Here is a 15,546-nt window from a genome sequence, read left to right as displayed (position 1 = left end):
AACAATTTCCTAGACTGGCATTTCGTTATTCTTGCAGAGCACTTTAATCGACATGTGCACATTCTGTTGGTATAAACTTTTCCTTTAACGAGTAGTCCTTTCTGGTTATATACTCTTGTAGAGTATTTCGGAGAGTTTTCCTTTTGTTGGTCTTCCAGGTCTACAAACTTCGTGTACGTTTTCTTTCCCTCTGCTCCGGGAAAGATCCTGTAATGGAGAGTGTACTACGCCTCTGTTCTCAAAACACAAGTTTTGTGGACTTGCGCAACTTGTACTCTGATCTCCTCAAATGATGGTAATACTTGTAAATTGGAAAGGGAACCACCATTACTTAAGAATGTGGGAAAAACAGCAACGACATACCATACTCGAGTAGGAGAGATACTGTCTTAAACTTGATATGTTTTGAGCCACTTTTCCGAGAAAAGAGTAACAGTTTCTTTTTCGAAAAAAAAACTGTTAATAGTTACCACGTATCAAGATACGTTCGAAAGCTAACATTGTCAGCAATTGCAGGAACATTCCGAAAATACGATACATAATAATCTACATATTTTCCCTTCACTTTGATTAACATGGCTATGTCCCTTACCATCTACAAATTCAGTGGTTTCAAGTTGCATCTTGAGTGGAGTGACTAAAGTCTCTCTTCCGCCTCTCATTAAAACGTTATCGTATGGTCAGTGGAGACAAAGTGCTCCTCATATCATAACGTTTATAACACCGCAAGTGTGCTGATGTATTTGGCGGTGGGCCTCCCATGGCAAAACAACGCTACCGTTGTTGTCGTAGCCCATTTTGTGTTACACGCACACCAGAGCAGTACTCCTTCTAAAATATTTTGGTCTCTCGCCTGTATCCATCACTACCTCTAGAGATTGTTATCAGTGCTATATGCCGGAGTTCGAGATGAACATCGATTCTCGGTGTTTCAGGTGGCCTGGGTGCGTGTCGATACGCAGACCATCCTGTCGATCCACCACAACGTGATCACGCAGAATCCGCGCATCTCGCTGTCGTACAACGACCACCGCTCCTGGTACCTGCACATTAAGAACGTGCACGAGACGGACCGCGGCTGGTACATGTGCCAAGTCAACACCGACCCGATGCGCAGCCGCCAGGGATACCTCCAGGTTGTGGGTAAGTGATCCTCCAAAGCAGAGGTCTAAACAGTTAAGATACGAGATGAAGTATACTCGATATATTGTAATATGTTTCCAGTCATCTCAATTGTTGCTTGGAACGAGGACAATATGCACCATTTCAATTGTTTAGAAGAAAGCAAGAGAATGACAAATAATTTGTTCCAATATTTGGAGTGGTCATCGCATTTTCATGGCATTATATGAATTATCGGCGAGTTGTCCCTCGTCATTTTCTTACATTTTATGAAGTTAAATTTCCAGTCCTACAATGTTGTTCGAAGTGGGAAGCATATGCAAGGAGTATTTCACAGCTATAACCGTGCCTAGCAATCCAACTTACGGTGTGTATGGTAGAGACCTCCTGTACCACAATCCTTTCCACCTTATATGCCCCATTCACGAATGGCGTGGGAGAAGAATGCATTTCAGCCACGCTCCTTACGAGCTCTAATTTCTCTACTTTCCTCGTCGTGGTCGTTTGACGAGATATACCGGGTGATCAAAAAGTCAGTATAAATTTGAAAACTCAATAAATCACGGAATAATGTAGATAGAAAGGTACAAATTGACACACATGCTTCGAATGAGATGGGGTTTTATTAGAACCAAAAAAATACAAAAGTTCAAAAATGTCCGACAGATGGCGGTTCATCTGATCACAATAGCAATAATTAGCATAACAAAGTAAGACAAAGCAAAGATGATGTTCTTTACAGGAAATGCTCAATATGTCCACCATCAGTCTTCAACAATAGCTGTAGTCGAGGAATAATGTTGTGAACAGCACTGTAAAGCATGTCCGGAATTATGGTGAGGCATTGGCTGCGGATGTTGTCTTTCAGCATCCCTAGAGATGTCGGTCGATCACGATACACTTGCAACTTCAGGTAACCCCAAAGCCAATAATCGCACGGACTGAGGTCTGGGGACCAGGAGGCCAAGAATGACGAAAGTGGCAGCTGAGCACACGATCATCACCAAACGACGCGCGCAAGAGGTCTTTCACGCGTCTATCAATATACCTGTAGGATGGAGCGCCATCCTGCATAAACATCGTACGTTCCAGCAGGTGTTTATCAGCCAGGCTGGGGATGATGCGATTCTGTAACATATCGGCGTACCTCTCACCCGTCACGGTAGCAGTTACTGACGATTTGCTGTCCAGCGCCATCTGTCGGACATTTTGTGAACTTTTTTTTTGGTTCTTATAAAACCCCATGTCATTCCAAGCATGTGTGTCAATTTTTACCTCTCTATCTACATTATTCCGTGGTTTATTAAGTTTTCAAATTTATATTGACTTTTTGATCACCCTGTATATGGAACGAAGTAATACGTTGTTTGACTTTCTCCGGAAATTACTGTCTGGGAATTTCGATAGTAATTAACATGCTGAACAACGCCTCTCTTGAACCGTCTGCCACGTGATGTTGAGCATGTCTGTAACACTCTCTTACTTACTATAGGATTCTGTGGCGAAACGTGCCGCACTTCCCGATTTCTTCTGTTAATCCTACTTAGTAAGAGTCCCAAACTGATTAACAATGCTCAAGAATTCGTAGAACGAGTGTTTTCTAAGCCATTTTCTTAATCGTTGAATTATATGTCCTTAATATTATCCCAATGAATCTCAGTTCGGCATCTGCCTTTCCTACCTCTAGTTTTCTTCCGTTCATTCCACTAGAGGTCACTGTGTGTGGCCAATCCTAGGTATTTTCCTGCAGTTTCCTATATCGTATTCGAAGATTGGTGAATCTCTTCGCCTGTTTATCAGAAGCACATTAGATTTCAGTACGTTCAGGGTCAACTGTTAATACCTGATCTCAAACGCCGGTCCTCTACAAGTCTTTCTGTGATTCGTTACAGTCTTTGGGAGTTTAAATCAGCCCACAGATAACAGCATCGCCAGCGGATGGTCACGAAATATCCAGCGTTACCCACTAGATCATTCACATAGGCTGTTAACAGTAATTTCCCAATAGCAACCAAGGTTACTTTTCATCTCAATCCTTTTTGTTTCGTTGAGAACGACGTGTTGATCTATACCTGTAACCAAGTCCTAAATCCAAGCATAAATCTCGTATGATACTTAATAACTTGAATTTTGTATCGGTTGCCTTCCGGAAATCGAGGAACACAGCATCCTGCGCACCTTACACTATGGCGCCCTGGACATTAAGCACGAACTGAGCGAGCTGTGTTTCGCAAAGATCCCTGCCTACATAATCCGTGTAGGATTTTGTGCGGAACGTTTCCATTCTCCAGAAACATTAAGTGTGACCGTAAAACATATTCCACAACTCAATACCAGGCTGACGACAGTGATATAAGCCTATAATTATGCTAAATACGTCCACCTATCTCACGACCCTTCCTCAAAACTTTTGTAAATGTGTACAACATAATGGGGCCACCTTGGGAGCCACCTGCAAACAGAATGTGAGTGGGGCCTAGTGGTTCTCTGGTCAAGGTGGAGACAAAATGCAGAAGATGAGGATAGGCAGTCGTGACAACTACTAACTATGGATGAAGAGCAACGGGCAGATTTCTAGGTTTCCGGAAAACATTTGACACGTTGCCCCATTGCAGGCTGTTGACAAAGGTACGAGCACATGGTATACGTTCACAGATTTTTGAGTAGCTCGAATACTTCTTAAGTACTAGAACCAGTATATCGTCCTGGATGGCGAGTGTTCATCGGAGACAAGTGTATCGCCAGGAATGCCCCAGAGAAGTCTGATAGGACCGCTGTTCTCTATATTCATAGACCTACATCTACATAGATACTCAGCAACTCACATTTAAGTACCTGGCAGAGGCTTCATCGAACCACGTTTACAATTCTCCATTATTCCCAATCTCGTATAGCGCGCGGAAATAACGGTCACCTGTATCTTTCCGTACGAGCTCTGATTTCCCTTATTTTACTGTCGAGATCATTTCTCCCTATGTAGGTTGGTGTCAACAAAATATTTTCGCATTCGTAGGAGAAAGTTGGTGATTGGAATTTCGTGAGAAGATTCCGACGCAAAGAAAAACGCCTTTCACTTAATGATATCCACCCCAAATCCTGTATCATTTCAGTGACACTCTCTCCCATATTTCGTGATAATACAAAACGTGCTGCCCTTCTTTGAACTTTTTCGATGTACTCCATCAGAGCTGTCTGGTAAGGATCCCACACCACGCAACAGTGTTCTAAAAGAGGACGGACAAGCTTAGTGTAGGCAGTCTCCTTAGTAGATCTGTTACATTTTCTAAGCGTCGTGCCAATAAACTGCAATCTTTTGTTAGCCTTCCCCGCAACATTTTATATGTGTTACTTCCAATTTAATTTGTTCTTCATTGTAATTCCTAGTTATTTAGTTGAATGTAAGGCCTTTAGACTTGACTGATTTATCGTGTTACCGAAGTTTAACGAATTCCTTTTAGCACTCATGTGGATGACCTCACACTTTTCGTTACTAAGGGTCAACTGCTAATTTTCTCACCATTCACATATCTTTTCTAAAACTGATCTGGCAGGTAGGGTGGGCAGAAATTTGCTGCAGTTTTCTTATAATGTAGTGGTGTATGGTAAGCTGTCAAAATTGAGTGACTGTAGAAAGATACAAGACAAGTTAGACAAAAGTTCCATTTGGTGTGATGAATGACAGCTACCCCTAAATGAGGAAAAATATTAGTTAATGCGGATGAGTAGGAAGAATAAACCTGTAATGTTCGGATACAGTAACACTAGTGCTCTGCTTGAGACAGGCAAGTCGTTTAAATATCTGGGCGTAACGTTGCAAAGCGATGTGCGATGGGACGAGCATGTGCGGACTGTGGTAGGGAAGGCGAATGGTCAACACGGTGTATTGAGAGAATTTTAGGAAAGAATGGTTCATCTGTAAAGTTGACCACATATAGGATGCTGGTGCGACCTATTCTTGAGACTGCTCGAGTTTTTGGGATCCGTACTACGTAGGATTGATGGAAGACACCGAAGAAATTTAGAAGCGGACTGCTGCTGCTGCTAGATTTGTCGTCGGTATGTTTGAGGACGTAGGTTGCAAGTGCTACTGTGACATGAAGAGGTTGTACATGAGAGGAATTCGTGGCGGGTCGCCTCAAACCAGTCAGAAGACTGATGACCCAAAAAAAAAAAAAAAGAAAAAAAGGTTATAAAAAGACGAAAGTGTTGGGGTATTCTTCGGGAACTCAAATGGGAATCTCTAGAGAAAAGGCGACGTTCTTTTAGAGAAACACTGTTGAGAAGATTTAGAGAACCGGCATTTGAAGTTGACTGCCGAACCATTCTACTGATGCCAACTAACATTGCGCGTAAGGACAACGAATATAAATTACGAGAAATTAGGGCTCATAAGGAGGGATATAAGCAGTCGCTTTTCCCTCGCTCTATTGGCGAGTGGAACAGGAAAGGAGATGAGTAGTAGTGGTACAGGGTACTCTTCGCCACGCACCGCACGGTTGGTTGAGGAATGTCTATGTATATGTAGATGTTGAACATTCGCAGAGCAGCGCGGTGGAAGTCAACGAACAGAGGCCACGAAGGGTTGGCGATGAAGTGCCATTTTCAGAGATTGTGTTAATACGACTCGCTAGTGACCTTGCCCTCTGTGCACCATTCGGCCCCGTGCTGCTTCGGAAGGCGGCCCTTTGCTCTCTTAACTGCCGGTGGTATGTGCCAGTACTCATCCCAGCGTCGAACAGCTGCCAGGGACCGAGTTCCGAACTTTTAGTTGGACTGCTGCAACTGTTGTTCGGATCTGAGAGGACGTTAGCTCGACCCACGGTCCTTCCACGCTACAGCGGGACTTTCGGCTGTACGTCCTGTCGAAATGGTGGACGAACGTTGATAGCCTCGCAGCAGAAGCCAACACACAGCGGAAGCCAATTCGAAGTCCGTCTTTGGCGACATATACAGGCTTCTCGGGCTACCCACTTTTATATACGGGAAGGCCGGTCTTGTCACGGCTGAGGACGCTTACGCGGAATGCCAAGTGTCGTCGCAACATCACGAAACTTTGATTATTGCTACAGCGCCCGCCTGGTTGTTGCGGAGCCGCTTGAATAGCGTAAATGCTCGAGTCAGCTGATGTCTACAAGTGGTAGGTTTCGGCACTGGGCCTCGGCTTGTGCCTTCACTGCTAAGCCCCTCCCCTCTTAGAATAAATCGGCCCACCTAATTCCTGATTGGATAATGTCTGACTGAAATGATTCAAATGGCTCTGAGCACTATGGGACTTAACATCTCTGGTCATCAGTCCCCTAGAACTTAGAACTACTTAAACCTAACTAACCTAAGGACATCACACACATCCATACCCGAGGCAGGATTCGAACCTGCGACCGTAGCAGTCGCGCGGTTCCGGACTGAGCGCCTGAACCGCTAGACCACCGCGGCCGGCTGTCTGACTGAAACAGACGTGCTGTTACTTATGCAGTTTACATTTTTCGATTCCCAGTCAAACCATACTTGGAGTAGAAATTCTAGAACAAATTCTAGGTTATCTGCTGTATGCCTATACCCTTCATTCCCCTGTTGGTATTTACACTATTAAATATACATGGGCTGAAACACTGAGTTCCTGGTTCTTGTCCTCTGCTCTGCCTCACTCCAATTTTTCAAGGCTTAGCCACTCCTTCACTCGTGCCTACACTATTATCGTAGACCTGCAGGTCAAAGGAAGAGGGAGTCGATCTAGGGGATTCTACAACTGAGGTAGATATAAAAAATGCCTACTGTCGCCAATGTATTACACGTAGTAGTTTCTACTGAGATGAACCAATGCTGATGTTCGTTATGACTCGTATTACTTCATATGTACAAACACATGTTCCAGTGATGCACAGCTATTCTGGTTAACCAGTATCTGATCCAGGGAGGCTAGAAGGTTTGGGTCTATGTTGTTGTTCACATGGGTTGTGTTTCTTTGGGCAAAATTGTGAAGCTAAAGTTCGGTAAGTACAATAGCAAATAGGTGGTGTTCTGCACTGGGGTACGAGAAGTGGTAGTGGATAACCGGAAGGTCGGTCCAGAAATACCTGAAGTGGTACCATTAATGAGCAACCTGTGCCCCTGTAGTTGTAAACGCTGTGTGCTACGGAGGCGTCTTTGGTGATAGCAGATATAGATGATGACTACAAGATCTGGTACTGAAAAGAGTCCGTGCAACCCACTTTTTTGGAAGAGCTCATTTTTACTTGTAACTATCTACCAAGGACACTAGAATGCAGGTTTATTGGAGGGAAGTGGTTGAGTGCACATGATACGCATACTGCATACATTAGTTTTGTGGAGGCGACGGTAACTCCCTTTGTACTACACTGCAGCAACTCCAAGGTGAAGAGCAGTGTGTAGGACTGCCTGTCTGGTTGTAATTAGAAATATCTCGCATATTCTCAGTTGCACAGATTTCATCAAGACCCCCTATCATCCTAAAAGAACAATTCAATTCAGCAAATAACACACTTCAGAAAATATCCTTTAAATTTTAAGTTAAATCCCCAATAGTAACAGACACATGCCCTCAGTGACGACAAACTTCCCATTACAAGTGTGCACTGGATAGAAAATTACTTCTACACAAACCACATACTTGTCAAAATAATCAACATAATGAACACATAACAACGATATATGGAAAATCGGGATCTACTGCCGGATGTTTGTGTCGCTCTGGCACAATATCTCGGCCACGTAACTCATTGCCTTCTTCAGGTGCTACCTGAGACTGCCGTGTTGGAGGATCTTGTCCAGTACTTATGCCCAGAAGGCGCTGGGTGCTCTCTTTCCCGTCCGCGCCCGCCTGGCGCTGCTTGTAATGTGTTGTCTGTTCCCCAGTGTTCCCTCGGACGTCCGCGCCCGACTTGGGCGCCATCTGTGGCAGCTCTCTGAGGCCTGTCCTGTGTCGGGCGTTCCGTTCGCGGTCCGCGCCCGCCAGGTGCTGCTCCTGAGGTTTTTACCCCTCCCTGGTGCTCCCACGGACGTCCGCGCCCGGCTCGTCCACCATCTATGGTCGTGGCAGTTGTCTGGGGCCGGTCCCGCAAGTGGCGTTCCGTTCGTTGTCCGCGCCTGCTTAGCGCTGCTCCCAAGGTGTTGGCACTTCCCTGGTGCTCCGACGGACCTCCGCGCCCGCCTAGTCCACCATCTGCAGTTGTGGTGGCTGTCTGAGGCCCTTCACCTTCACCTTCACTTGTCCATACGGGCCTGCCCTGACCCGTGTTGGGAGCAGGCTAAGCAGACACTGCTATTCCTGCATAATCCTGTATCTGTGGAGTGGCTTCCTCACGGTACGAATTGGCCTGAGGGGTTTGCTGGGGTGGAGTTGTCCTCTCTCTGCCACGAGATATTAATCTCGTAGTAGGTCAGGCCAACGCGTGGTTGGCCTGTGGTGAATAGGATGACCCAAGTCCCTAATGAGCCTATTGGCGGACTGTACAGTCCGCTCATAGAAGAGCCGCGCCGATTGTTTAAATCGGTCGCGGAGGAAGGGAATGCCGGTTTGGCGGTGGAGCCGAGCGGTCGAATAGAGCCTCGGTAGGCGCAGAGCGAGCTTGAGCGCCCTGTTCTGCACCCTCTGCAGCTTGTTGATGTGTGCGTCGGCTGCGTTACCCCACACCACGGCCGCATACTCCAGCACTGTACGAACCAGCGCCAGGTACAGCGTGATGCCGTGGTGGGGAGGCAAGGCAGACGACGGGTTGAGCAGAGGGTACAGAACGCGTAGGCGCCCTATTGCTTTGCTCCTGACGTCCTCGATGTGGGCTTTCCACGTTAGCTTCTGGTCAAGAAGGACTCCTAGGTGGCGGCCAGTTCTGCTCCATGGGACGGGGCTTCCCATGACGGTGACTGGCGGAAGATCTGGTGGCTGTGGTCTTCGCGTGAACACCACTGCCTGGCTCTTCGCCGCATTCATTTTCAGGCGCCACTTCGTCGACCACGCACCAAGGGCCTCACATCCACGCTGGAGCAGGCGGCGCATCTGGACTGCCTTCATACTCCGCACGAATAGCGCCGTGTCGTCGGCGTAGAGTGCCAACTTCACCGGCCCCACGCGTGGAGCGTCGGCCGTGAATAAGGAGTAGAGCAAGGGGCCGAGAACGGATGTCTGAGGCCCGTCTCGCGTCGGGGACTGTTCGCGGTCCGCGCCCGCCTGGCGCTGCTTGTAAGGTGTTGTTTCTTCCCCGGTGCTCCCTCAGACGTCCGCGCCCGACTTGGACAGATCTCTTCAGACACGCTGGAAGGTAGCGTGTTGACGACTTGCTCAACCGAACTGATGAAGGCTGCAACAGGTACGCTTCTGGGAGTCATTGCAAAGTTGAGGCCCTTGCTGAGTGCTTTTGAGGAGGCCTCATCGAGCTGCTTGTCACTCAGGTTGACCACTGTCCGTGTGTCCCCATCCTGTTGTACCTTCTTGTTAAGGCACTCAAACTTGGCCTGTTGACATGCTGTTGATTTCCTCATGGTGCATTCCGCCAAGGACCAGGAGGCACCATCAACCTGGTCCCAGTCTTCACGGGTCAGGGTGGCTGCTATGAAAAGGTGGAGATACAACAAATCCCTGGACGTGACATCTAGGCGGTGGCGTATGTCACGCAATCTTTCTCTTACCAGCGCGAGGCTGGCTCGGTGTTTGATTCTGTTCGCCATTCTGGTGTTAACATGATGCTTCAACCGCACCCGCCTAGTCCACCATCTGCAGTTGTGGCAGCTGTCTGAGGCCCGTGTTCGTGTTGCGTCGGGGGGGCCGCAATGTGATGTTCTTTATCTTAAACAGCTTCCATACCCAGCCAAGATAAAGTCATGAGCTTTTTTCAACACTTGTCAGCATTAGTATGTGCTGACTCCACCTTCTTTGTTTTTTCAAATACTCAGTTGTCAGGACTGAACTGCACTTGCATCGTGAATTTCTGACAGTCAGTCTACAGTCTGAGCCTTTCACCAATCATCTGCAGATATTGCAATACATTCAGCAGTGCATATCTTAGGACACAACCCATCTGCATTAGCATTAGTCTTCCCAGGATGATATATGACTTCAAAAATGCGAAGCCTACTGAGTCAAACAGCTAGGTGGGTCTTTGGATCCTTAAAGCCCAGAAACCATTTCAATACAGCATGATCTTTATAACTTTGAAATGACGACTATTTGAGTAACATTGGAAAAAACTGATTCCACAGATCAAATTGAGCATCTCTTTTCCAGTAGTCGAGTAATTTGTCTCTGCGTCATGTAACTGTTTAAAAGCATAAGCTAGCGGATCATCTATTCTAACAATTCCCTGTCCCAGAACAACCACCACAGCATGTTTCTTACAATCCGGGAAAATGGAGAAAGGATCAATAGTCATTAAATCCTCTACTTGCACTAAGGCTTCTTCACCTACTGGAGTCCATCGAAACTTCACCTCCTTTTTCACTAAATGTGTCAGGGGTCTCGTTTTTTCTGCAAATTGTGGCACGAATTCCCTGCGGTAATTAGGTACCTCAAGACAAGACTGCAGCTCTTCCTCAATAACAGATGGCCTAAATTTCTGAAAGACGTGAACAAGTTGGGAGTCCATTCACACACTATTCTGGGCAGTAATATGGATCTTATGACGAACTACTATTATATCATAATGACACTTTACCAAACTAGTCATACTGCTTATAGTAGACTAAAGAAGTCATCTAATCATACTGAGTGCTCCTGGATAGCATTAGATAAAAATTTAATATTGTCCTGGAGCATTATGAACTATTTTGGTTTTAAACCACCTAATACGCTGTTCAATAGGTGCTGGAGAGTTACGACCACATTCTTTAATCTAAAAGGCGTTCAATAGTACTGTCATCCTCTGGTGCTGCCTTTAATTATCCTCTCTATGAATCCACCCTTACAAAATAACGACATTGCCCCAGATTATACAGAGAGTCCATGATGCTATGCATTGAGTCCACTACCGTCGCTTCTTTTGATATAAATATCCGTAACTGCAACGGATTCTATAAATCGTACCTCTGTCTGGGCTCGTTTTTCATGCAGTTACTACTGGCGATAACCAGGGGCTGTCACTCTAACCATAATCCCATCATGGACCTGCCGGTTAATAAATTCCTCCAGCAATGCTAGTAGATGGTATGAAATTTGTTCTGGCTTTTATAAACCAAGATTCATTCACAGTGGGTATCCTATACTACATTAATGGCGGAGCAGGCAATGGTCAGGCAGCCTTAAACAACTTCTGTTATTCTTCTAAAAATCCTTCCATCTCCTCCCTATTACATCGTTTTAAATGTGACACGTTCCACTGCAGTGTGACTAAGTTGACAGACTGTCCTAGCTACGAATGTTCTTCCTCGAATTCTGTAATTCTTCCTCCTCCAATATCTCCTAGTTAACAGAATTTTCTCATTTGGCAAAGCTGTGGGACTATTTGTTTCATTGTTAAAACAATTTAACAGCCACAACTGCATAATTTTCTTTTATTTAAGACAACCGGTTTCAACAGACTATGCTGTCATCTTCATTTCTTAAAATCTTTTGTTGTAAAAAATGTTCATTTTACGCTGACTTCAGGCACCAGATGTCAAATGGATAAAAATAGCACATTATAAAAGTTTGTCATCGCTAAAATGTTTATAAGCATAAAGCTCTCTGTGCAACAGGCTATATCCACATACATACTGATCACAGATGCTTGTGGCATCATACAAACACGGTACACAATAGCAAAACTGTTTACATATGCTGGACATGTTCTAAACAGTCATATGAAGAAGTCCAGCGTTTGTAAGCAGTTCGCCTAATATGCCGGCGTTCCACGAGCTCCTCCAGCTCTGTAGTTCGGTGCAGCCAAGTACTGTGATCAATAGAAATGAAATCAGAGGCGAAAGCGCCTCTAGAAAGACGGACGTGGGGATGGAGTAATGTGTCACAATAACGTTGGCTGGTGAGTGTAATGTGTTCCGATATTTGGACTTCAGGTCTCCGATACAACATTACGTCTCTCCACCATCAAAACGAACATGTTCGACAATGTTTCAGAGCACATCACGTATCCACACATGGCTAGAGATGGGGACTCCGTGATGCAGACAGAAACAGTGTCGAAAATGATGTTTTTGGTAATCAGGGTGTTATGGTGTGGAACTTGTTACTTTCAATGGTCAACGTTATTTTGACGCTGTGTCGATTGAGGAGTACGTCTGGCCCATAATTCATTTTTATGGATGACAATGTGCGACAGTATTGACCTGCGCAGACGAAGGCTCTGTTAGTACTGAGAACGGATTGGCCTGCCCGTTGCCCCGATTTAAGTCCCATCGATGTCGTGTGGGATGCGGTACGGAGACGTACTACAGCACGTCCACAGGAACCAAGGACCACACAACGGTTGTCAAGAGCGCCGGTGCAAAAATGAAACACCCTACAACAAGCACAACAGTGTAGTTTCTGGCGACGCCAAGACTGGCTGAAGAGCCTGAACTACCCAAAGGAAACTGTTTTGACTTCACTTCGTCGCCAATATTTATGGGATACTATGACTTGTACGTATGACAAAACACTATCAAGTGACGCCGAGATGTCTGAGCGAACAGGAGAACTATTCCCAGCACACGGTACACCTGCTGAAACAGCTACTAATTACTGTGCCCAAAACATTGATTTATTCAGTAACAGAAACATTCAACTTTCACTCGAGCGTTGCAGAAATAGTCGTAACCCATACTAGTGTCCATTTTAGAGCCATGCAAATAGATGAATAAGACTATTCGCGGCATGGACACTCTTCTTCAGTAGTGCTACAGTCCTTGGTGAACCTTGGCTTCTTCAACAATCTGCCTCCACACTTCTCGGTTATTTGCTGCTCTTTTCCATCCACGGACTCCCATACTGGTGATATCCATTATTACCTCGTCGATCTATCTTCTTCTAGGTCTCCCTTTTCGCCTAACTGAATGGATTACACCTTTCATCATTCTCGTCGATCTATCTTCTTCTAGGTCTCCCTTTTCGCCTAACTGAATGGATTACACCTTTCATCATTCTCGTCGATCTATCTTCTTCTAGGTCTCCCTTTTCGCCTAACTGAATGGATTACACCTTTCATCATTTTCTTTGGAATTCTATTCTTTGCCATTCTCACCAAGTGTCCTAGCCATCGTATTCGCTGTGATTCCACAAATTTTACTGTTTCCCTGCCTTGTATTAACTCTTGAAATTCAGCACTGTAGCGTATTCTCCAGCCTTCATCCGCCCTTATTGGCCTGTATATTTTGCGTAGTATTTTCCGCTCAATGGTTCTTAGTGCATTTTTATCGTGTTCTGTCAACGTCCATACCTCTGACCCGTATGTGATAACTAGGCGGACAAGGGAATTGTATATCAGCAGTTTACTTTTTCTTGTAACAAGGTAATTTTTGAAAAGTTTCATATTTGCAAGGTAAGCTCTATTTCCTGCTTGTATTCTTTCCCTTACGCCCTTTCCAATAGTTATCATTTGTTATTAGGGCTCCAAAGTAGTTAAAAGAGGACACTCCTTTGAAGCATTTCCCATTGATATTTAGGTTTTTAGGGGTTCTTCTGGCCTCAGATTGTAACATTACCATATATTTTGTTTTGTTTTCATTTACTATGAGGCTAATTCTTAAGGCTTATGTTTCCATTGCCTGGTATGTTTCTAGGAGTATATTGGTATTTCTTCCTACTATAGCAATGTCCTCGGTGTATGCACATATCTGGCTAGTTTTCATAAATATGGTGCCTCTTTTGTTGATTTTATTTACTTCACTATGCAGGGCTATATTGAATAGGACGGTGGAGAGACGATCACCTTGCATCACAACTTTCACTTGTTCTGCTAAGGACCTTTACTTTTGCTCGTGTCTCTGTCATTGTCATTCTGATTAGCCTTATTAGTTTAGCACATATACCAGCTTCTTTCAGTACTCTGTATAGCTCTTGCCCATTTAGGCTGTCAAATGCTTGTTTGAGGTCTATGAATAGGAAATGCAGATTTATATCATATTCATAGAACGTTTCCATCATTTGTCTTATCACAGATATTTGACCAGTTGTTCATCTGTCTGGTCGAAAGCCACACTGATATTCCCCTAGTATGCCTTCTGCAAACTTCTGTATGCTTTCGTTTAATATACTTGTGAAAATCTTACAAGCTGTGCTTAGGAGTGTTATACCTCTATAGTTTTCACATGCTGCGGCATGGACACTGTTCCCTGTCGATGTCTTACACCATCACTTGTCTGATTTTCCGACCAAATTGTCGCCACTCTGAGGGACGAATTCGCGCGACCGCTACGGTCGCAGGTTCGAATCCTGCCTCGGGCATGGACGTGTGTTATGTCCTTAGGTTAGTTAGGTTTAAGTAGTTCTAAGTTCTAGGGGACTGATGACCTCAGATGTTAAGTCCCTTAGTGCTCAGAGCCATTTGAACCATTTTTGAGCGACGATTCCTTCGAGGAACAGGTCAGTGCTCCTCAGCAGGTGATCTCTAATCGAGCTCCTCGTTAAACAGTGCACGGCGGATTCTGTCCCATTTCGCGCAGTGATATGGAACAGCGCATTACTTATTCCACTGATCGCTTACGTGTAACGTAGTCCCTGTCATACTGGAGATCTCTGTTGTAGAATTGCTCACAGTATCGCGACGCCTAGCCTTTTGGCTGCTCCGTACGACCTATGTTGTTTGAGGGAAGGCTTGCCTGCAGTGGAGTTTCGACCACGGCACTCGCTGTCGCAACACGAGAGTGTTTACGGAAGTGTGTTCAATAATGAGTTCGGAGAAGAAAGCAATTCTGTTTCCATGCTTGTCGCTGTATTTATATAATCACTTCTTTTACCTATTTGCTGAGTGAGAACAAAACTTCCTACAAGCATGTATCCTGAGTCGGAGTAATTGTATGTTGTCGTCAAGGATAAACAAAGTTAACAAAAAAGATCTTGTGAGGGTGAGCGAATGACAGACGACCGACATATAAGTCAGTTAACTTGTTTGCTTTCCTATTGAACAACGGTTATTTAAATTTCGAGTAATCGTTTTCCGTGACGTTAACTCCACAAGGGCAGTTCAGTTGAGAGCGAAACTAGGAAAACGTTACATTGAAGCTCCCAGCTGATCGAAGCCGTCGAACGTAGTTGACGACGCTTTCTTCACTTCTATTTGAAACGGTTCTTCGTTAACTGAATCCTATAATAATGTTTTTGGGTCCAGAAATTTGGCTTTGGCTGCACTAAAGGAGTGCCACTGCGAATATATCACATTTAAACACACAGAGAGGATTATTTTGGTCACATTTTATATTAGGGTAGCATATACGTCAACTGCTACTCTAAAGCTGAGAAATAATTGCTTCATATGAATCTCGAATACAATAGAATTGCCGTTA

General features: G+C 44.9%; 1 protein-coding gene across 3 annotated transcripts in view; it reads left to right on the top strand.

Moving 5' to 3' along the window:
- Window positions 1–15,546, top strand: part of LOC126248163 (lachesin-like) — a 1,464,009-nt gene that overhangs the window by 708,035 nt on the left and 740,428 nt on the right. For all 3 annotated transcript variants that reach the window (XM_049948938.1, XM_049948928.1, XM_049948919.1), the window contains exon 5: window positions 936–1,143. In XM_049948938.1, coding sequence (XP_049804895.1) covers window positions 936–1,143 — 208 coding nt within the window. The remainder of the gene's footprint in view (window positions 1–935; window positions 1,144–15,546) is intronic.

The sequence above is a fragment of the Schistocerca nitens genome, chromosome 1 (assembly GCF_023898315.1).
Source record: "Schistocerca nitens isolate TAMUIC-IGC-003100 chromosome 1, iqSchNite1.1, whole genome shotgun sequence".
NCBI classification, from domain to species: Eukaryota; Metazoa; Arthropoda; class Insecta; order Orthoptera; family Acrididae; genus Schistocerca; species Schistocerca nitens.
The sequence above is the reverse complement of the archived record's forward strand: the minus strand, read 5'-3'. Positions and strand labels throughout refer to the sequence as shown.